The 20,837-nt window shown below is 56.1% G+C and overlaps 7 protein-coding genes and 1 non-coding gene across 8 annotated transcripts; 4 read left to right on the forward strand and 4 right to left on the reverse strand.

Moving 5' to 3' along the window:
- Nucleotides 1–399: 399 nt before the first annotated feature.
- On the forward strand, nt 400–2,725 carry DCS_01353 (Preprotein translocase subunit; the record flags this gene model as incomplete). The annotated part of the gene is made up of 4 exons (XM_040798685.1): nt 400–435; nt 514–825; nt 908–2,507; nt 2,571–2,725. The coding sequence occupies 4 exons, from the start codon at nt 400–402 to the stop codon at nt 2,723–2,725; spliced, it is 2,103 nt and encodes a 700-aa protein (XP_040659568.1).
- Nucleotides 2,726–3,166: 441 nt separating this feature from the next.
- DCS_01354 (DUF2347 superfamily protein) lies at nt 3,167–5,143 on the reverse strand (the record flags this gene model as incomplete). The annotated part of the gene is made up of 2 exons (XM_040798686.1): nt 3,167–4,652; nt 4,734–5,143. The coding sequence occupies 2 exons, from the start codon at nt 5,141–5,143 to the stop codon at nt 3,167–3,169; spliced, it is 1,896 nt and encodes a 631-aa protein (XP_040659569.1).
- A 2,535-nt stretch (nt 5,144–7,678) lies between these two features.
- DCS_01355 (AtaAp protein) lies at nt 7,679–8,659 on the forward strand (the record flags this gene model as incomplete). The annotated part of the gene is made up of 1 exon (XM_040798687.1): nt 7,679–8,659. One exon carries the CDS (start codon nt 7,679–7,681, stop codon nt 8,657–8,659), a length of 981 nt encoding a protein of 326 aa, XP_040659570.1.
- Nucleotides 8,660–9,131: 472 nt separating this feature from the next.
- DCS_01356 (ADP-ribosylation factor) lies at nt 9,132–13,427 on the reverse strand (the record flags this gene model as incomplete). The annotated part of the gene is made up of 2 exons (XM_040798688.1): nt 9,132–10,904; nt 11,010–13,427. 2 exons carry the CDS (start codon nt 13,425–13,427, stop codon nt 9,132–9,134), a joined length of 4,191 nt encoding a protein of 1,396 aa, XP_040659571.1.
- A 1,810-nt stretch (nt 13,428–15,237) lies between these two features.
- Nucleotides 15,238–15,911, reverse strand: DCS_01357 (ADP-ribosylation factor family protein; the record flags this gene model as incomplete). Its single annotated transcript, XM_040798689.1, has 5 exons — nt 15,238–15,339; nt 15,403–15,548; nt 15,603–15,619; nt 15,684–15,794; nt 15,853–15,911. 5 exons carry the CDS (start codon nt 15,909–15,911, stop codon nt 15,238–15,240), a joined length of 435 nt encoding a protein of 144 aa, XP_040659572.1.
- Nucleotides 15,912–16,919: 1,008 nt separating this feature from the next.
- DCS_t7 lies at nt 16,920–17,013 on the forward strand. The gene has a single exon. It is a non-coding gene; the product is annotated as a tRNA-Arg (tRNA).
- Nucleotides 17,014–17,883: 870 nt separating this feature from the next.
- On the forward strand, nt 17,884–19,007 carry DCS_01358 (Tricarboxylate/iron carrier; the record flags this gene model as incomplete). Its single annotated transcript, XM_040798690.1, has 3 exons — nt 17,884–17,945; nt 17,971–18,104; nt 18,184–19,007. 3 exons carry the CDS (start codon nt 17,884–17,886, stop codon nt 19,005–19,007), a joined length of 1,020 nt encoding a protein of 339 aa, XP_040659573.1.
- Nucleotides 19,008–20,078: 1,071 nt separating this feature from the next.
- DCS_01359 (uncharacterized protein) lies at nt 20,079–20,441 on the reverse strand (the record flags this gene model as incomplete). The annotated part of the gene is made up of 1 exon (XM_040798691.1): nt 20,079–20,441. The coding sequence occupies one exon, from the start codon at nt 20,439–20,441 to the stop codon at nt 20,079–20,081; it is 363 nt and encodes a 120-aa protein (XP_040659574.1).
- Nucleotides 20,442–20,837: the final 396 nt, after the last annotated feature.

Here is a 20,837-nt window from a genome sequence, read left to right on the forward strand (position 1 = left end):
GTACATGTCCTCCGTACTCCGTACAAGTACTTACTTGGGTACTTATGGTTGGCCATGTGAACACGGTGGCGGCATGATTTTCTGTGGGGGGTTTTCAGGGGAATACGGATAATCCGATCACCGACCCCTACGGCACAGTCGGACATGTACTCCGTCCGTCAGTAACAAGTATTATCTAGCTACGGCTACGAATACTATCAACATCGTCGACATTGAAACTTCGAATCGTCGTGGTCCAAGTCGACATTGCACCCAACCAATTCGCGACAGGCGGGCAGCTGTTACCGCGTCGCAGAGCCCCTGTCCTTCAGCACCTGCGCAGGGTGCTAGAGCTTTGCTCACTTTACCAAACTCCACGCACCAGCCGAGGAGCAGGCCGAGCCCACGTCTGCCACCAAGATGAGTTCCAGCTCCGAATACTCATACGATGACGAGGTGCGCCCTCTCCCTTTGCCCCTTTTCCGTTCCCACTACCCCCGGGCTGTTTGGCTATGCTGACAGGCCACATCGCAGGCCCAATTCTTCCCGTTCTTCATTCTGACGCTGACGGGCCTCGTCACTCTCCCCCTGACCTACAGTTTGCTTCGGGCCAACACCGACGACGCGCACCTCGCCCCTCGAATCAAGTCCAACTACAAGACGAAGCATGGCGGCGTGGTGGAGAGTCTGCGGGCAACCCAGCAGCGGAAGCAGCGCAAAATCAAGCGAACCATTTTCTCGCTCGCCGGCTGGGGCCTCATGGGTTTCATGGCCTACCTGATCATGACAACGGAGCCCGTCGTGGCCAAGATCTGGAACCCCTACGACATTTTGGGCATTTCCGAGGTGAGAACACAGAAATCAGCCGTCACCCGCAGCGATGGATTCGTTCGCGTCTGCAGAGTGCCTTCATCTGACCGAATCAAAGTCCTATACGGAAAAGCAAATTAAGTCGCACTACAAGCGTCTTTCCGTGAAATTCCACCCCGACAAAGTCCGACCAGATGCGTCCAAGAACGAAACTGTCGAGTCCCTTAACGACTACTACGTCGGACTGACCAAGGCCTACCAAGCCCTGACGGACGAAGACGTGCGCAACAATTACATCCAGTACGGTCACCCCGATGGCAAGCAGAGTTTCAGCATCGGTATTGCCCTGCCCAAATTCATCATCTCCGACGGCAATGGAAAGTATCTTGTCCTTCTCTATACCGGGCTTCTCGGCGTCCTCCTGCCGTACCTCGTCGGATCCTGGTGGTACGGCACCAAGAAGCGTTCCAAGGAGGGTGTCCTCATGGAGAGCGCCAACAACCTGTTCCGGCACTACGATGAGTTCATGGACGAGGCTGGCATCATCACCGCCCTCAGCGCTGGCAAGGAATTCGAAAGCATCCTCAAGGGCGACCAGGCTGAGTCTGGCTTGTCCAAGATTGAGTCGCGCATCACTGCCGAGGGCGTCGCTTCGCTCTTCGCCGCCGGTCTCTCCGTCAAGGACAAGGAAAAGCTCGAAGACCTCGAGAGCGGCGTGCGCCGAAAGGTCCTCGCCTTGCTATGGGCGTACCTGGGGCGTGTTGAGCTCGACGATGCCGCCCTCACCAGGGCCAAGTATGACATCGCCCCCATCGCCCGAATGTTGAACCAGTCGTTTGCTGCCATTGCCCTCGCCTACGGAAACATCGGTCCCATCGCCGGCTCGTTCTACGCCAACCAGCATCTCATCCAGGCCATTTCTCCCAAGTCCTCTCCTCTTCTCCAGCTTCCCCACTTCACGCCCAGCATCGCCATGGCCGTTGAGGGTGGCTCCAAGACGCACATGACCCTGCAGCAATACCTTGATCTTCCTGACGCCCAGCGCCGAAAGCTAGCGGTTGGCAAGAATCTTTTGAGCGAAGCGCAGTACGTCGAGAGCGTCGAAGTCGGCAAGCAGCTTCCCTACCTCCGTGTCGCGAAGGCCTTCTTCAAGGTTACCGGCGAGCGGGTCATCATCCCCTCATCTCTCGTCACCCTCGTCATCAAGGGTCGCTTCATCCCCCCCGGCACCGAGCGCGTCCCGGCCGTCAAGGATGCTGACCTGGAAGATGTTGATCCCGATGAAGACGATCTGGAAGCTTTGATGGGCCGCAAGAAGAAGACCATCAAGGGCGCCGATGGCAAGCCAATATCCGTAGAGGAGCAGTCTATCCTGCCGCCCCTGACCTTTGCGCCACACTACGCCCGCGAGCACACCCCTAAGTGGTACGCCTTCCTGAGCGATTCGAAGCAGGGAAAGATGGCGGTCCCACCCTTCACCTTTGACCGCTTCGACCAGCCCATCTTCGACGACAAGGGCAAGCCAACCTTCAACATGCAGACGCTCAAGGCGCAGTTTGCGGCGCCCCCACAGGCCGGCCACTACACCTTTGTCATGCACGTCGTCTGCGACTCGTACGTTGGCTTTGACACAAAAATGGAGGTCACGCTCGTGGTGGAGGAGACGGCAAAGGCCGCGCAGATGGCTGGCGACGACGACATCAGCGAACCAGACGAGGGTGAGTCCTACCAGCTGGTTGCGACGCAAAGAAGTGAAACGTCGACGACTAACAATGCCGCAGACTCGATCGCAGGCCAGATGCACGCCCTCAAGACTGGTCAAGCACCACAGTCCAAGAGGCAAAAAGACGACGACGATTCCGAGGACGAGAGCGGCACGGAGGAGGAGGCCGATGACACGAGTGATACGAACACGGACACCGAGGACGAGTCATAGATGGTGGTCCCCGGCCCGGTTTCGGATGCGGAGGGTGGGTGAAATGCCACGGAAGGAAGACACAGACGTGTTGATACTCTTGGAGATGATTCACAGAGCTCCCGATATTTGACACAGAGGGGAGGCTATAGGGGAATTTTCCGAGTACAATACATAGGTTCGATGCATCTTTTATATACCTGCAGTTTGCAATGAAGAGCAACCAACAGTCATCGAATGGCTGTCACCTGCGATTTGGAGGTCTTGAACTGCACTCGCGGCTGTCGTTTTGGAACCGAACTGCACCGCATCAAATAGTGCTACTCTCCCTACTTGTGCTTAGAACAGCAGTCTCCATGGTTCCGGGCGATAAGTATATGTCACATCCATTACATCCGTGCACTCGTGCTCGAACTCGTAAACCAATCCAATATTCATGGCGACCAAAAGCGGCCAACCTGTTCAGCAGACCCTAACGCCGCAGACCTCGACGCCCTTGCCTTCTATGTGTGCCTCGCGGTCGAAATAGGCGGAGACGAGGTCTTGAACAAACTGCGCATCGCTCGCACTCCAAACATCCAACCCCATATTTTCGACACACTGACTATCCACCGTGACGACGTTCATATCTGTGCCGTTGCTGAGCAGCACCTCTCTTTCATCATCATCGTCATTGCCGGAATCCTCGTCTTGGTCGTCAGCGTCACGGTATTGTCCAGGGTAGGCCTCGTCGGCACCATCGACAACATCGACGACAACGGACAGAATCTGGGTGGTCAGACGGTGAAAGTAGGCGATAATAGCAAGCTCGATGCGAGCCTCATCCGCCTCTGCGGCACGCCGACCGGCAAGTGAGAGAACGGAGTCGGTCAGGGGATCAGGTCGCAACGATGACCGAAGCGAGGTCTGGTGAGTGGGAAAGAGGTCGGCGAGCAGTCCGGCGTCACGACTGGATTCTTCCTGCTCTTCGGAGCGCAGTTGCTCGCCAGCGCTAGCCCACCACATATAACCGTTGTAGGCAAGAGCGGCCCAACTCGGTGGCTCGACAAGCTGGTCAATTCCTTCATCCGAGGCGGACAAATCCGGTTGGCGGGAGCCCATTGGGGGAGACGTGGGCGATGTCTCAACTTCAGGAGTGTCATGAGACGGGTCGGGTGCAGACGCAGCCAAACGGTCGAGGCCGGCGCGGAGAGCGTTAAAGCGGCGGAGGTCGCGCTGAGTTGCCTTGACTGGATTTCCGCGAGGACACTCTACCGTAGGCCAAACCTTTTCCTTGGCGTTGGTCGAGTGCTCGGCGGGTAGAGTGATGAGCATGTCCCAAAGAGTGTCCTTCATGGCCAGAATGCTGTCCGTGGTGCAGGCGACCCAGCCGGTGCCTGCTTCATCTTCGACGCTCTCGCGGGCTTCGGCCGGGGATTTGGTGGCCTCGAAGTCCTTTACGAGGAAAGGAATATCATGGATGCCGATGGTGAAAAGCGGTCGCATCCTCGGGGCGGGTGCCGAGGCGGGCAGCGAGTCGACGACGGAGACGGGGATGCTGGAGAGAATAGAGATGTCATATACTGCGAGGTCGTCAGCGATGAGGGAGAGAATCACGTCGGCCAGGGTGAGGTTACCAAAATCGCAGACTTCATGGACCGGAGCATGGCATGATATCAGAATGCGCTTTCGTAGCAAGGCGGCTCTATGGATGGGAAATATGAGCGGGCCGAACTTGTCGAGCAACTTGCTCAAGCTCCAGGCGGGGTGGTTGGGAGAGAGTTTATGCTGAGCGGGCAGCAGAGCGTGGCCATCCGACGAGGATTGATTTCCAGCCGGCGTCTTTCTATCCAGCGTAGGGGAGGGGGGGAGATCGGCGGGGCAATAGACCGAGCCGGCGTCCTTTGCCTTGTTGGCGTTCCAATACTGCTCCAGCACCTCGGTCATGTTGCGGTCTTTTGCGAGCTTCCTGTCCTCGCAGTTAGCCGTGCGGTTCGACAGGTTCAAGCGCTGCAGCACCTGGCGTCATGGATGCACGACGTTGACTTACGCTGCCATATCCTTCAAGTCATCGGCATGCCTCCACGCCCTGCCGAGGCGGCCGTAGCTCAGGGGGACGAGGATGCCGACGGCAATCATGCGAGCGTTTCGGGCATCCTCCTCATCGCAAGGCTCGTTGACGAAGGCACTGAGGCCGGCATGGGAGTCATGGTGAACAAAGTAGATGAGGTCGTCCCGGACCGTGTGCAGGCCGGAGGGCAGCGACTTGTACTCGACGCAGCCGTCAAGCTCGAGGGTGCTGGGGACGGCGCGCTTCCAAACGATGGTGTAGCCTGCCTTGACATCGAAGTCGATGAGGAAGAGGGCCGCAAGCGGAGGCCGGCGATCGGCCGCAGGAGGGTGGGAGGTGATGAGGGTCGGGGGTGAGGATTGACGTTGGCGACGAGGTGCGGGAGACATGACGGTGCTTCTGCCTTTTGCTAGGCTATCACTGAGGGCCGCCGAAGGAGAGCATGATAATGGAATATGGCCAGATTGTTCGAGCTGACCCCGTCGGCAAACCGATTGCTCGCCGTCGAGGGTGATGAAGGGGGCCGCGGTGCGTGGGCGGGCGCGGGCGAACGCGAGCGACGGAGCAATGGATGGGTTGCGACAGCGCGGGTTGAGGACGAAGAGTACGGGCAGTTGATTCCTCGCAAATGTGAAGCTGGATGGATGGAGGGATAGATGCTGCCCATGCGCAATTGTCTCTCAGCAGACGGAACGAAGGCAGGGTCGTCGGTCGAGCTGGGAGGGCTTGCGGTGACGGAAGGATGTACAACAAGGGGTACGGAGCACAAGTACTCCGTACAGTACACTGTAATGTGCAAGTACTGTACTTACTGTGAGTACGTGTGCAGTACATAAGTAAATACAGAACGGTACGTACTTGGTCGGCGAAACGGGGTAGGTGCTAAGTATTCTACAAGTATTAAGGTAGTTGGGATGAGCTCCATACATAAGTACTGTTAGTGCCTTCGGCTTGACCACTGTACGGTGCGTAGCCTGCTAGGAGGCTCCAGGGATAATACCGCTGTGGCATCCTGAAGTCCTAGGTGTCTAGGTACCTAGTACTAATAATGTATTTTGTGATATTAGTTGACTACTCCGTAACTAGTACCAACTTATTAGTACCTTGGCATGTGCATGTACTCCGTACTGTGGGCGGCCTATAAACGTTGGCCGCTGTCGAGGTACGGTACCCGCGGCATCTACTACATGCACTACATGTGCTTTGCACTGTATTTACTCTATCTGTACGGAGTACCGTATTTGAACGGTATTTGTGCAGTATGTGTACTGTGTTCTTACTGTGTTTGTACTGTATGTTGGTGCTGCACATGTAATGTATGTTGGTGCTGTGCCGGGTGATACATAATATATATGCTCTGCTTACTGGTACAGTCACTTGACAAAAGTGACGATTCAGTTTTGGTAGCGCTACTCCTACAAATTGAATCACATTTTTGCCACCCCACTGTATCTTGACGCCTACCCTTGGTAGTACACTGACACTGACGTACTTGTACTGTAGTTGTACATACCCGCAGTCTGGTGTTTAGGGGCCCTTCCCACACGGCACCTGCCCACGATGACGAATTTACTAAACATGAGTGAGTAGTGTACGTGTACATATACAAGACAAGTACTTACATCATCATACCTTGTAATTACAGTAAGTACTTACTTATGTCGTAGCTGCACTCCGTACTGGTAGATGGGAAGACGCAGGCAACCCAGCCCAGGTGGTAGGTGCTAACAATGGGCTCCCTGCTGCACGTGATGACGCACTTGACTTCATACACACATCTGCAGTACGTGTATGTACTTGACTGCAGGCGAGTCCTTGCAGGTGTACGGTACGTACGGAGAACTTGCGAGCGCCTCGTGGGTGGGTTGACTGCAGGTAATCACTCGGTATTTTTCATATTGCGCCTTAATTTCGGCCATGTTCATGCCCTGTCAGCCCCTCGACGGTGGGTTGTCATGCGTCCGTCTGCTCGATGCATGTGTTAAAATTGCCGCGCCAATGACGCTCTACTCAAGTACTTGTACTCCGTAGTGTATCCGTCCATGCAGCACTATACATGTGTGGTGTCTGGAAGAGCACGATGCGAGTTCCGCCACAGCTACTCTGTACAGCTGCATGCACATTTCATGTAAATACAAGGCACAGTCTTCGGCTCCTATTGCTCTTACTGAACTCCTTACGGAGTAGCTACTGCCTACTAGGTACTATACGTGTACTGTGCATTCGCTGTTCAAATGCATGTGCCGTATCTGCATGTCTTGTGCACTGGTTCGAGAAGTTGGTGACATGACATGTACTTACTCCGTAAGTACTTGTATCACTTTGAATCACTGTACAAGTACTCAGGGTACGGAGCACTGAGCACGCATCGGAATACAAGTACTAACGTAGTACTGGTACTCGCTTCCGTCAGCCCCCCCCCCTCCTCCTCAAGTCGTTCCGCCCAACTGTTCCTTCACAAGCCACTCGTTCGCTCGCTCGCACATTGCAGCGTGGGGCAACGGCGGGGCTGCATGGACCAACCGAGCCTCCGAGTTCTCCCCACCATCCAACATCGTCCAACACCCACGAGGCCCTCACCAGCAGCACCGTCAGCGACACCACCCTCCTTCTGCCCTCGTCCTACCTCCTCCCCGTCGTCCGCCGTGCCCCGTGTACCCTCAACCGCACCCAGCGCACCTTCCAGCGTCGTCCCTGTGACCGGCCGTCCTGCTCCCGCCACCGAACCGACCAGACCAACCTGTCCTTGCCGAAGCATGGATTTGTGGTAGACGACCGAGGACTCCCCCCCCCCCCCCCCAATCACGCTCACACCTCGGCCCTCTGGCACCTCTGCTTGTCGCCATCTCGGCTCGTCGGCACGTTTGCTTCGGCCCTCTCCATATAATCACCTTGCGGTCGGCCTGCGAAGCGAAGCGATCAAGATGGCGTCGCTGCTCACCCTAATGACCAACGTCCTCCTTGGATACGTCGGCCTCATCCTCTTCTTTTACTTGCTCTCGCTCGCAATCCCCCGCGCCGGCTTCGTCGCCCGCGTCCTCGTCTCGTACGCCAACATCCTCGCCGCCGCCATCTTCGGCGGCCTCGCCTCCATCTTCCTCACCATCATCGGCCAACAGCGCATCTCGCAATGGGTCACCGGCCGTTGGTTCCACTTCACCATGCGTTGGACCACGGGCATCCGCTTCACCGTCGACGACCCCCGCGACATCCTCGGCACCACCCGCCCCGCCGTCTTCGTCGGCAACCATCAGTCCGAGCTCGACATGCTCATGCTCAGTAAAATGTTCCCCAAGTACTGCAGCGTCACCGCCAAGATTGACCTCAAGCCCATCCCCTTTCTCGGCTGGTTCATGCGCCTCAGCGGCACCATCTTCATCAACCGAAACAACTCCAAGGACGCGAGGCACGCCATGGCCGGCGCCGCCAAGGAGATCCGCGACAAGCGCCAGAGCGTCTACATATTCCCCGAGGGCACGCGTAGCTACACGAAGGAGCCCGAGCTCTTGCCCTTCAAAAAGGGCGCTTTCCACCTTGCCATCCAGGCTGGCGTGCCCATTGTGCCCTGCATCACCGCCAACTACAGCCACATCCTGTACCTCAAGAACATGGTCTTCAAGTCGGGCACCATTCCCATCAGAAGTGCGCCATCCCCCCCATGGCCGAGCGCCATATACCCTCGTCTTGCTCTCGCTTGTGCTAAACATGCTGCAGTCCTCGACCCCATCCCTACCAAGGGCCTTACCTCTGCCGATGTCGACGAGCTGTCCCGCACCACGCGCGAGCTCATGCTCAAAGAGCTCATCATTCTCTCCGCCGAGGCCAAGGGCCAGCCCATCCCCGACTCCGGCCCGCTCAACGGCTCCCCCGTAGCCACCAGCACTGGCATCGACACCAGCTCCTAGTCGGTTACCGTCGGCAAGCGCTGCGGGGGAGTTGCACCTGTGGGAGGTCCGCGGGACATAGAAGTATCGCATAGAGCAGAGCAATAGAATGAAATGGGTGTTGGGGTGGAGATGGGACTGCAAACACACGACGACAAGATTCGACACGGCCAGCATGATTGATACCCCATACTACATAGATGGACGGGGCACTGGGTAGGCGCGCAATGCCTCTTTGCTTCTTGCCTGTCTACTCTTTGGACCTTACTCATCATTGGCATTGTTTCAGGATAGCAAGAGTATACAACATTGTTTGCCGTAATTATGAACACAATCAGCTTTATGTCGTGAGGCGGCATCAAATACAGCACCCCGCTGGACGTTGCTCCCGTCAAGGCCGTCGTCTCATTCGGCGTCAATGGCCATCGTCGCACTTCATGGCTTGTCACGGCTTGCCCCTGCGTCCTGCACGGCATACACATGCCGCACGCCTTCACTGGCTCAGCACCTGGAGCGCCAAGTTCAGCGTGACGACCTTCAAGCTGCGCCCCCGTTTCAAGCCTTGGGCCGCCGCCGGGTTCATGATGGTCGGACTGCATGCGTCGTCCCACTTGCGGAACACGCGTTTGAGGTCCCGCGGGACTCCCTCGAGCACGACCGTCGACACGGGCACAAAGGGGCGGTCCTCCATGCCGGCGGCGAGAATCGAGTACTCTTGCGCAAAGTCGAGCGCGATACGGAACGACGTGTATTGCGAGTTTGCGTGAGCGCCGACGACGATATACATCTCAAAGAAGGCGTCGAGGACGAAGATGCTCGAGGACGAGAGGTCGGCCTGGCCGAACGGGCTGATCTCGAAGATCTGCGAGCCGGATGTTAGCAATGGCTGTGAGTGGCACCGCCGGAGGGCGTGGTGGAAGCCTAGACGTACCTGCTGTCGTGCGTTTGCATCGGAGCAGAACAGTCTGCAGCGGTACTTGTCGTAGGTTGGCTTCAGCCGCCAGTGATCGGCCGAGTGCGGCTTCGAGCCTCCATTATCAAACAACTTCCAAAACGACTCCGGCTCGCTACCGTCTTCGTGCTCGGCAAGCTCGCCCGTAAGAGTCAAGTCCATACCGACGAGCCGCGCGCAGCTCACCTCAGCTACGTCGCTCCCCTTTCCCTTCCACAATGAGCAGTTTCCGGACTTCGTGATGAGATACGCGAAGCCGGCACAGAGGCTCGACGGCGTAAAGTCAACCTCGTCAAAGGCAACTTGTCCGAGGTAGCTTCGTCCGCAGAGCATGTTCGGCGCAAGAGAGTCGTATTTGTTGCTGGATCCCCTTCTCACAATGATGACCCCACCCAATGCCTGGATGAACTCGGCCGGCTCCTTTCCTTGGCGCAGCGTCACAAGCCGCCCGCCCAGTGCTTTTGCCTCACGATCAACAAAGGGTTGCGCATTCTCGGCCATCACATCCGACACCTCGTCGCCGACCCAAAAATATACCTCAATCATGTTCTTGCCAGAAGCGTTGACGAAGTTGTGTGCGCACAAGTACATTTCTTTCTCAAACAAGACGCGCTCGTTCTGGGCCGACACTGGAATTTTCTTCCCGTCTTCAGAGATTTGAAACATCTGAAAGCCTGTGCTCATGATCTTAGCAGTAGCAGAAGGACGGTGCATCAAAATTTCGGCAGTATCGACTTTGGTGTGGGCCTTGGGCCGGTCGGAGCCGAAGAAGTTGGTGAGAAGCATCGACAGCTCGCCAGCTTGCTTCGTAGGACTTCGTAAGGGGGAGGAGATTGTTGGGGACATCAGCCCACCGGCTGAAATCCCTGAGAGCGGCCGTACAACCGCTCTCGGCTGCTTTCTGGGCGATGCAGGCTCTGGCTGAGATTCGTCAAGTGACGGCTTCGGTCGTTGCTGATGAGACGTCATCGATGCCCCGGGTCGTGGGGATCGCGGGGATCGCGGGGATCGTGGTGCATCTTTCATGGACGGCAGCGAGTCGCGGTCGGTTTTCGTCGGCGACAGCGACGGCGAAGGCAGCGGCCGCTCAGATAGCTTGGTAGGGGACATGGATCCAGTCCGTTGATGCGTCAGTCTCAAGGGCGATTTCGGCGAGTCTGGTTTCATCCTGACAGCTTGAGTGTCGTCACAGAGCTTCGAGACTCTCTTAATCTCCGGCTCTTTAGCCGAAGTTGGCTCAGCAGTTTTCTCGTGAGTTTTTGCCGCCAAGGCGGAGGTGGGTGTTTGAACATGACCCAAATTCTCGGTGACTTCCTGTTCGCAGGAGATCGACGACGCCTCGGCTACTGTGGTTTTTGCGTTCTCGCTTGTCGTCGTATCCAATGTGCCAGATGCCGGCTTATCCCGACGAGACACCACAGGTGCGGCCGGCTTCGGCAAAGACAGTGGCGCTGGCCTGCTCATCGTCGACAGTGTGCGTTTTTCGCTGCCTGCGTCCGGCTTCAAAACACTATCAGATATCAATTCAGTACTGGGGTTCGACCCTGCCCGGATACCTGGCTTTGAGGTAGATGATGATTTCGTCGGCGCTTTCCTCCTCGGACCTCTAGCTCTGCTCTTGGTCATATGTGTAAGCTGAGGACCTGGAGTCCCCGCCTCAGCGACATCGCTCGCATCTGAAGTCCGCCTCAAGGCCGACTCATCGGATGTCCGGCCGCCATTTGCCGCCATGGGTGGTGGTCCTCTTGCTAGCATGCCCGCAAGGGCCGAGTTAAATTGATCCGACGGCTTACCACCACCAGCTTCGCGGCCCTGCTGCGGCCTTGATGATGCGCTTGATCCCTTCTGCAGGGTTGGAGAAACTTGATCACCTACGACGGGTTTGGCCGGGCCGGTCTCGGGAAGCCCTCGACTCGGCTTGTCCAGGCCGGGGCTTTTGCTGGGCGGCCCTGCTGCGTTGGGCGACCTGGGCGTGAATGCAGACTGGCTGGAAATTCGCTTCGTTCCGGGGGTCGGCTTGGTGGAGCTCGGCTTCCTCGCCTCATCCTTTGGTTTGTCTCGCGTCGCAGCATCTTTCTTGCTTCCCACCACACCACTCCCTAGCTCAGCTCTTTTCGTCAGACCCTCGGGCACCGGCTTCTCGGAGGTTGCCGTCGAGCCCCTCGTGACGCCTTTGCCCTCTGCCTGCGCCTTCTTGAAGTCCTCTCGCTTCTTGAGAATCGCTTCCTTGAACTCATCCTTCCTTTCGCTCTTTTTGGGTCCGTCCGTCACATTCAAGGCCGCTTTGCCACGCAGGATGTTGTTTTTAAGCTCGTCCGGCGCGACATAATTCTGCGTCTTGGTCCGGCGCAGATTTCCAAACACGTTCTTGAACTCTGGCTCGCTGGCCTTTGATTCATCACGTGGGATTGCTCGCGGCTTGAGATTGGCACGAAAGTCAATCTTGGCAGGTGTTTCCGACTTGGCTTTCCGTACCGGTGGACCGCGTGCAGGTGATTTCTTGTCGGCCGACGGGGTTTCCGTAGCAGGCTTGGGGTTCTCCTTTGGATCTTCCACCTCCTGTTTCGGTGCGATTTCGGACATGCTAGCCTTCGACACGTGGCCAAAAGCAGGCCGATTCGCATGCGGTGGCGGTGAGTAGATGCCGCCGAGGCCAGTTGTGTTTGGCTTGGCCACCTCACCCAATGGCGACTGCCTCATGAGCCCATCGATGCTGACCTGATGCTTGTGCATGGCGGATGACGGTCGACTCGACTCGGTACTGGAGCCTGATCGATCCGCCTTCTTGTGGAGCTCCGATCTCCAGGCAGGCTGGGACTGGTTTGCCTTGGCCGGCAACTTGGGCGACTCTGGCCTGTTCAGAGCGCTCTCAAGCCAGCTGGACTTGGTTGGGCTCCAACGGCGTGGATCCATCGTTTTTGTAGGACTGGTGGGAAGGGAAGCTCCATCGTCCTGCTTAACGGCACGTTCGGTGTCGAGGCTCAAGTCTTTGGTTGACCGCCTGGATGCTGCTTCCGAAACGGCCTCCTGGAAGCCATGCTGAGAAGTGGGCCGACTGGAGGTTGGCGTTTTGGGTCCGGCGCGAATCATACTCTGTGGTCTCGAGCCTGGTTTTGACGACGCTCCTCTGTCGTGGACGCCGTGGCTCGCCACCGAGTCGGCCCGCGTAAGACCGGGAGGGCTAGTCACACTCCATCGCTTGACACTGTCGCTCCGCTTCATCATTGCGCTCTGCACAAATCCACCCATTCCCTTCGTAGGCGAGGCGGCGCGGACGGGGGATGAACGGCCGGTGGGGGATGTCATCGTCTGGTCTGCCAGATACCGCTCGGCGATGGGTTCCTGCTGGCGAGGCGGATGCAGCGAAATAGGAGAGTCAAGGCTCCCCTGCAAAGGTGCACTGATCTCGGAATGCGACGCGGGGCGCTCCTCGGCCGTTTCCGCCGACATGCCCGGCAGCTGGGCTTTGAGCGAGCCCATGTCCAGCCGATCGTCATCCTCGACCTGGTTTCGTCTGTACGCTGCTGAACTGAGTCCTCTGTCGGCGGTCTGGCGGAAGAACGAAGTATCTTTGGTACCGAGGGCATGTGCGATCTGCTCCCTGGAAAAGGCATGCTCCGTGGCAGAAGCGGGCTCCTGCGTCCCAGCGAGCGATTTCTGCGTCGCATTCTGAGCTGCGACAATGCTCAGCGGCCGGCTGCCACCCCGGGAGTTGGGCCGCCTTTGCTGCCAAGACAAGGTCGATGACCTGATCGGTGACGTCGATGCGCTCTGTCGTGTCGGCGACGAAGCGTCCGCAGGGTCGTCGTTTTCTTTATAGGGGGAGCTCAGCGCCATGGGGCTCGCGTCTAGCGCTGTGGGCACGTCGACGGATTTTCCGCGGGCCCTGCTGGGAGACTCGAGCTTCAGCGCGTCGGAGACATGAACGCTACGACGATTCGATCGAGGAGACGGAGTATGGATGGGCGACGACTTTTGAGGAGAGATGGATCGCGCACGTTCTGCAGAAGAAGCATGTCAGCCTCGGGAGAACCTCCGTGTGGCAGGTTCCCGCATGTCCGGGGAAAGGGATAGAATTCGTAGTAGTAACGTGGGCGGGTGTGAGAGCTGTTCAGATCGGGTTGCTACGGCTTCCGACGCACGAGAAAGCCGCGGATGGAGAGGACATGGAACGCAGCTTCGTTCGGCAACTGACCTTCTCTCCGGGCCTGACGCTCCCGCTTGGCGGCGAGGAACTCCTCCAACTCCCGGGCGCGTACCTCGTCGTCTTCAATCTGCCGGCCACGCAACAGCTCGACTTGCTCGAGGAACTGCGATACTTCGTCGGACATTGTATGCTGTGGATGAATGGGTGGATGGATGGGATGGATGGATGGGATGGAATGGATGGATGGATGGATGGGTGGTTGCTTAGTTGGTTGAAGGGATGGTCGGATGCGTTATTGTTCTGTTGCTTCTAGGAGGGCATGACAAGCCGACGTGCTTCCTAGAGCACGCCGTATACTCTGCTTCCGATTGCACCTGCTCCTGCAGCTGGTGTAGGTGGTTGTACGCGAAGGCGTAAATGTCGGGGCTTTTTCAGGATGCCACGTCGGAGCGTCGGGATGAAGATAACAGAGGGTGGGAGGGGTCACCTGCAGCGCCGTAGTTGCTACGAGGTAACAGCTAGGCCAACCAATTGAGGAATCGAGCAGGTGCTGGATCCTCGACCTGGGGCAGTTCCCGATCAGTGGCCCCGCCATTTTTATCTAGCTGCCTACTAGCAGCACGCATCGTACAGTACTTGTGGTCGCACTATAGGACTATTACTAGGTAGAACCTAGTCGCTAACTGAACCCTGGATGCTAGAGTCCAAGTCTTATTAGTGGGTATGTGGCCTGTGATACACTACAGGGTTGGCAACCTTGCCGTACCGGGTGAGCACGCCTTTGTTTACTTTCACAAGCGCGATCGCGTCGATCCCGTCAGTTCGCAGCCGCGGCGATGAAAAGCGATTGACACAATGACGCGTCATTGTGCCCTTTGGACATCTACTTACAACTAATAATAGGTGTATTGCGCACACTGCACAGTAATACTGTACTGTATGAGTACTCACAGGCATGGAAATTCACAACTGGCAAATTGCACTCCAGATGCGTACCGTGTACACGGGGGGAATGTTGGTGAATACTGTGTTCTGCAAGTGCATTGCACAGTACTCCATACAGGTGAATGATGGTTTGTGTGTGCAATAATCATCCCTGTTTGCATCGTTGCCGTCAACTTGCTTACAATTAATATAACACAAGCCAGACACTCTTAAAATAGTGCGGATTCTCGTGGTGATGTAATACTGTAGTACGACCTGCTCACGTCACCTTGCTTGGAGTCCCGCGTCCCCTGCAGCTCCATGGCAGCTTAAGCATGTGATTGTGATGCCTACAGGCTTGCATACGTATCCTTGTACTCCGTACGGAGTAATACACGTTGATGTCTGTTTTCGTCATCAGTAGAGAAAAAGCCTCTTCTTTGCGTCGGCCACTACCCATGACAGGCCTTCTGTCAAATTCGTCCCCGCTATCGCACTGCATCGTAGGACATGCCATTGATGCGTTCGGATCTCATCCAATCGTAGCGACTGCTCTGTCAGCTAGCTATCCCAGAATCAGGCTGAAGCGATCCCTACCTCGCGAATCTCCTGCTCGTCCATGCACCCGTCCACATCTGTCTTGTTTGCAAAGATCAGAAGGGTGGCGCCCGCAAGACGCTGCCAATTCGTCAGCATAACCGAACACCAGCACACTCGGGCCCCGCTGGTAAGAAGTTGTACCTCTTCCAGGAGAAGGCTGTGAAGCTCGTCTCGGCAGTCCTTAATTCGTAGCCGATCCGTTGCGTCGACGACCCATATCAGCGCATCCGTCTTTTCGAAGTAGTTCCGCCAGTACGACCGCAGTGTCTTCTGTCCACCAACATCCCCTGTTCAGGTCAGAATCCTTTCCGCCACCGTCACGGGCTGAATGTATGTTGTACAAATGTTCAGTTTATACCTGTCACGCCCCACGTTAATCTTTGGTAGCCCAAGCTACCCTAGAGCGAAGCTGCATCACTCACCCCTCGAAATCGATTGTTTTGATAATGAAGCCCAACGTCGGGCTCACCGTGTTGACGTCCTCTCCCATGATGCGCTTTACGATCGTCGTCTTTCCCGCATTATCTAGGCCGCTGCATGCCTCAGTGTCAGACAGTGCATCGCGGTCGAGGGGAGGTCGCGCCAGCCCACAGCATGAGAACTCGCATCTCCTTGTCCTTTAGACGAGCTTTTCGGAGGATTGACAGCATTTTGACGATTCTCTAGATCAATGAGCCAAGGACAAAAGGCTGCCTGATTGAGTTGCTGCTCAATCTCACGGTTGGGGGACCAGAAATCGGATGTGGTTGCCAGTCATTGAGGTGATGATGACGCACAGAATCTCAGCGTCCTCAGTGGGTGCCTAAGACGAGGCGTCGCAACACGTGAGTACAGCACTCCGTACCTGACCCATCTTAATTTTAATACTCCATTTATTACCACCACGGCGCTGAAACGGACCAGCATATTAATAAGGAGGTTCTCATCAAATTCCCAAGGCGTTCATCAACGCTACTAGTCATATGCATGACTTCATTCGCATCAAAGTTCCCATACGATCCCTCATGCCTCCAATCTTTACCTAGCACCCAGTTGCCCATCGTCAATGAGGTTTCAGGTGTTGAAACATGTCGCAACGATGTCGCTGGCTGCTGATAGCTGGGCCGGCTACCTCGCTCGCAAATAGTACATTTCACAGCTATTCGGTGCTGTCACACCTAAATTCGCGCATCGACGTAGTCCAAATGTTTGGCCGATTTTACCCATGGACCGATAGCCGTCACTTCAGTTTGATCCCGAAATGGATACCGGAAGCTTTTCGCTCAGTATCCGTCGAACCTTCAACTTGTTGCTGACGTGATGTTCTCAAGTCAAGTCTGCATGCCGAGAATTTGATACGCGTTATCTTTCTGATGGAGACCAGTGCCCTGGTCATGTACCTTCTCGGTGTTAAAACAGAGCCATGCCCTATTTTCGGACTGAAATGTATCGAATCATGACTTCCTCTACTCCGTAGACCTATCGATTTTATGACTTCATGTCATGCATACTTCTTTTTTCGCTTTTGAGGACTTTTGACGCCCAATCTGTAATTAACAGGGGAGGGAGGGGTTAAGGTCCGACGTTCGGTAGAGACGAAATCTGAGAGACCAATATAGTAAACATTAAGCAACCCACAGACAAGACAGTAGAGCCGCATAGGTGATACTAATTATACGGGCCGCGTGGCCTAATGGTTAAGGCGCTAGATTTCGGTCAACCGATCTCAACCGTGCTCTCTAGAGATTCCAGGTTCGACTCCTGGCGTGGTCGTATAAGCGAGGTCGGATGGGTACTTGTGCTCACCTCATTTTTTGCCTGGCATCACAGCAAGCATAGCAACAGCCTCCTTAGTGCCTACAGTCAATGAAATAGGCCAGCGGTGGTGGGTGGGTGAGTGAGCAGTGAAAAGAAGGCCATCTTTTTGCCGATCTTGCAAAATCGGATGCGGGGTGGGCGAGCGAGACAATGACGGTGTGCGCTCAAATCAATCCTTATCAAACTAACCATTGTTGACAGCTCTTTACTACCACTACCATTTATATAGTCTTTCGGTATTATGCACTGGAATACTAGATATCTATTAAATGTGCCTTTCTCCGCGTATAGAGATCATATTATCGTGCTTTATGAACGATGTTTTCCTCATCACCGAGGATGTGCGTCGCTTTTGCTGGTGGGCGGCTTTTTACCCCTGGTGGCTGGCGTTGTACTAGGGAAATATTTGTAGACTAAACCGAACAAGGCAGTTTGATAAGCCGACATCGGCAACCACCGGAAGATTAATGCAAGATATTATCTGTTAGTAATATTGGTGCAGCACAAGAGTCGTGTGACCGCACCGACACTCACTGCCAAACCAGCCACCGCCCACAACCACAAAACTACCAGCTGTCGTTACCTGCCAAAGCGGAGGTCTGGGGGATACGTGCCTCGACGTCTTCATCATTTCCAGCATCAAGGCAGCGTCATTCCGGTTTGCCTCTCGTCGGCTGCGCTTGAGGTGACGCGCCATGTCGTCCTCACTACCAGGCAATCGCGAGTTGCCCATCTCGCAATATGACTTGAGTACGTACGTGGGCCGGGTGCGGCACTCAATTGGAATAACGGACCCAAGGTGAGTTGCTCATGGGGTTCGGTATCATGTCGGTGGCGACGAAGCGGATAACCGTGAGCGTTGGCCGGGATGCATGCTTGAGAGCCTGGTGGCTGACGAAAATGGCTCTACAGCACGCTCTTCGCTGGCACCGCCGGACTCGACAAGGCCAAGAAACTTGTGACAGACTACAAGATGGGAAAATTGGAGCATATGACGCCAGAGCTGTGGACTGCGAAGAAAGTTGTCGATTCGACGCTGCATCCGGGTAGGTTCTCTCCATCGATGCCCCGTCTCCACGCGGGCGCGGCATCGGGACCGAGAGCACTGCTGACGAGCGATGCAAGATACCGGCGAGCCCGTCTTCCTCCCCTTTCGAATGTCTTGCTTCGTCCTCACCAACCTTATCGTCACAATGGGCATGCTTCAGCCCGGACTCGGAACAGCAGGGACGATTGGCTGGCAGTGGGCCAACCAGTCGGTCAACGTGGCCATCAACAGCGCCAATGCCAACAAATCGTCGCCCATGACGACGGCGGTGCTCGCCAAGTCGTACACCATCGCCGTCACGGCATCCTGCTCCGTCGCCCTCGGACTGAGCCGGCTCGTGCCGCGACTCAGGGTTTCGGATGGTACGAGGAACGTGCTCAAGCGACTCGTCCCCTTCGCGGCGGTCGCCTCGGCCGGTGCCCTGAACGCCTACCTCATGCGCCGTGGGGAGATTGAGACCGGCATCGACGTTCGGCCGGTCCTGTCGGAGGCGGAGAAGCAGAGGCTGAAGGAGGAGGGAAAGTCGGAGCGGGACGTTCCTTCGCTGGGCAGGAGCCAAAAGGCCGCCAAGCTTGCGGTGTACGAGACGGCAGCTAGCCGCGTGTTCAACAGCAGCCCGGTGATGATCATTCCGCCCATGCTTCTCTACTACATCCAGGAGAAGGGGGCGTGGTACAAGAGGCTGATGGAGAGGGAATGGGTCAAGGCGAGGCCTCGGATCGGCACGGCGATCCCCATCGGTATTAATCTGGGGCTCATCACGGCGACGGCATTTGCGGTGCTGCCCCTCGCGCTCGCTGTGTTCCCTCAGCAGCAGCAAATATCGGCCGACTACCTCGAGGAGGAGTTTCATGGCAAGGGTGGTAACGGCGGCAAGGTGTGGTTCAACCGCGGGCTGTAACACTGCCTCGTGGCGGGTACGGATATCGTGCAGCAGGCTGGCGAAGCGTCATGCTCCCGTCGTTGGAGTTGGCGAGTCACCGCGCCCGGCCAAATGGATGACGTTTCTCTTGAGAATGGCAGAGGAACGGAGATAGACTCGGCAGGCTTCGTCTGGTAGCGTCGCCCGGCGGACCTCGGCTGCATTTGCAATTGCCTGCTTTGCTGGTCGCGAGAAGGAAAGGGGACTAGGGTTTCCCTCGTCCCAGAATACCGACAATTGTTAAGGGCAAACGTATGGTAGATGATGATGGATGATGATGGACGGGGGCATCGCACGACTGCTGCAAGTGACTTGGGAGTCGAGGCTGGACATGTGAAGGAAGGCAAAAACACCAAGGCAGGAGTATAGAGTACAGGCGCATGTACATGCAGGTAGGAGAAGTATGTAGTCCTAATGATGGACGCGAGTAGAACGATGCAGGTGGTGCGTATGGACGATGAGATCATGTCGGGTCGTGAAAGAAGATCGGCTGGCTTAGAGGTCAAGACCGCCAGTTGGAGTGTCCAGAGCTCGCTCGGGCGTCGAGAGAACACGGTGCTGGTTGGCGGAAGGGGATGCCTATAATACCGTTGCTATCAAACTCCTTTCGAGCCACAGGGTCGCAGGTGAGAAGTAAAAGTACATGATGAGATGATGCCGAGTACCAAGTATCAACTGTTTGGCGGGGATTAAGTTCCTAGTGTATGTGTATACCGTACGGTCGTTGGCGCTGCCCAGAGCCATGCGGTGACAGGCAGAGAGGCCATAGGCTGGACAGACGACAAACGCGTAGTACATTATTGGACGTCCGACTGCGTGTATATATTGGTCCGTATACAGCATTCAGACAACAACTATCTTCGTAGGTACCGAAATCAATTATTTAGAACAAGCGCAAGTGCACTGCGCGAGTGCTTGTGCACGTATGAGAATCTGTACATACATTGATTGCATATCTATATCGTCCCAGAACCCAGGTAGGTAAATAGCTCCGTCCATGCATGCCGTGCGAGGATAAGACGAGAACGCGCGCGAGTGCAGAGGGTATACCTACTCGGCCTTTTTGCCCTCTCCCTTCCACCACCTCCACATGGCCTTGCAGTACATCCAGGTCTCCATAGTGCCGAAGATACCGACGACGACGATGAGGAATATCTTCATTCCGCGGCTCAAGCCGAGGCCGGCAAAGTTGGTCTCAAACGACGGGTTCTGCGCACTCGACTCCTCAGCGGCACTGCCCTTGCCGTCCGCTTTGGACGCTGCTGGTTGGCCCTTGTGACCCTCGCGGAGGCAGGACTGGGTGGTGAACGGCGAGCGTCGCAGCATCAGGGCCTGGCGGGTCAGCGGGCGGAATGTCAGAGTCGCCGGGGCCAGGAACGGGCGGGCGAGTGACGCTGTCGAGCGGAGGAGCATGGTGCCGGTGTCTATAGACAATGACTTGGTCGCTTTGGTTGTGAAATAGGAGGAAAAAAGGCCGATAAGTAGTGTCGTCTTGGTGCTCGGAATGGGATGGAGGTGAGTGGCCTTTTGCTTTATATCGCAAGCCGAACGTCTCCTGAGTTGAGCAAGGTGAAGAAGGTACGGCGTCACGTGCGTTGTCGGGCCGCGGTGAAATGAGAATGCCACCTGAGGCAGCCGGTTGGTTTGTGTGTGTGTTGGTTGACGAGCTTGCCTTTTGCCATGTATTTTTGTACTTGACGAGAAGAGATGTGCGTTTATTAGGAGTAAATGTAACACAAATTCATGTGACAGTGTTTACTGGAGTACGAGAACTCGGCACTATGCTAAGTGCAGCGTCGATCGAGATCG

Source organism: Drechmeria coniospora, chromosome 01 (assembly GCF_001625195.1).
Source record: "Drechmeria coniospora strain ARSEF 6962 chromosome 01, whole genome shotgun sequence".
Taxonomy (NCBI): domain Eukaryota; kingdom Fungi; phylum Ascomycota; class Sordariomycetes; order Hypocreales; family Ophiocordycipitaceae; genus Drechmeria; species Drechmeria coniospora.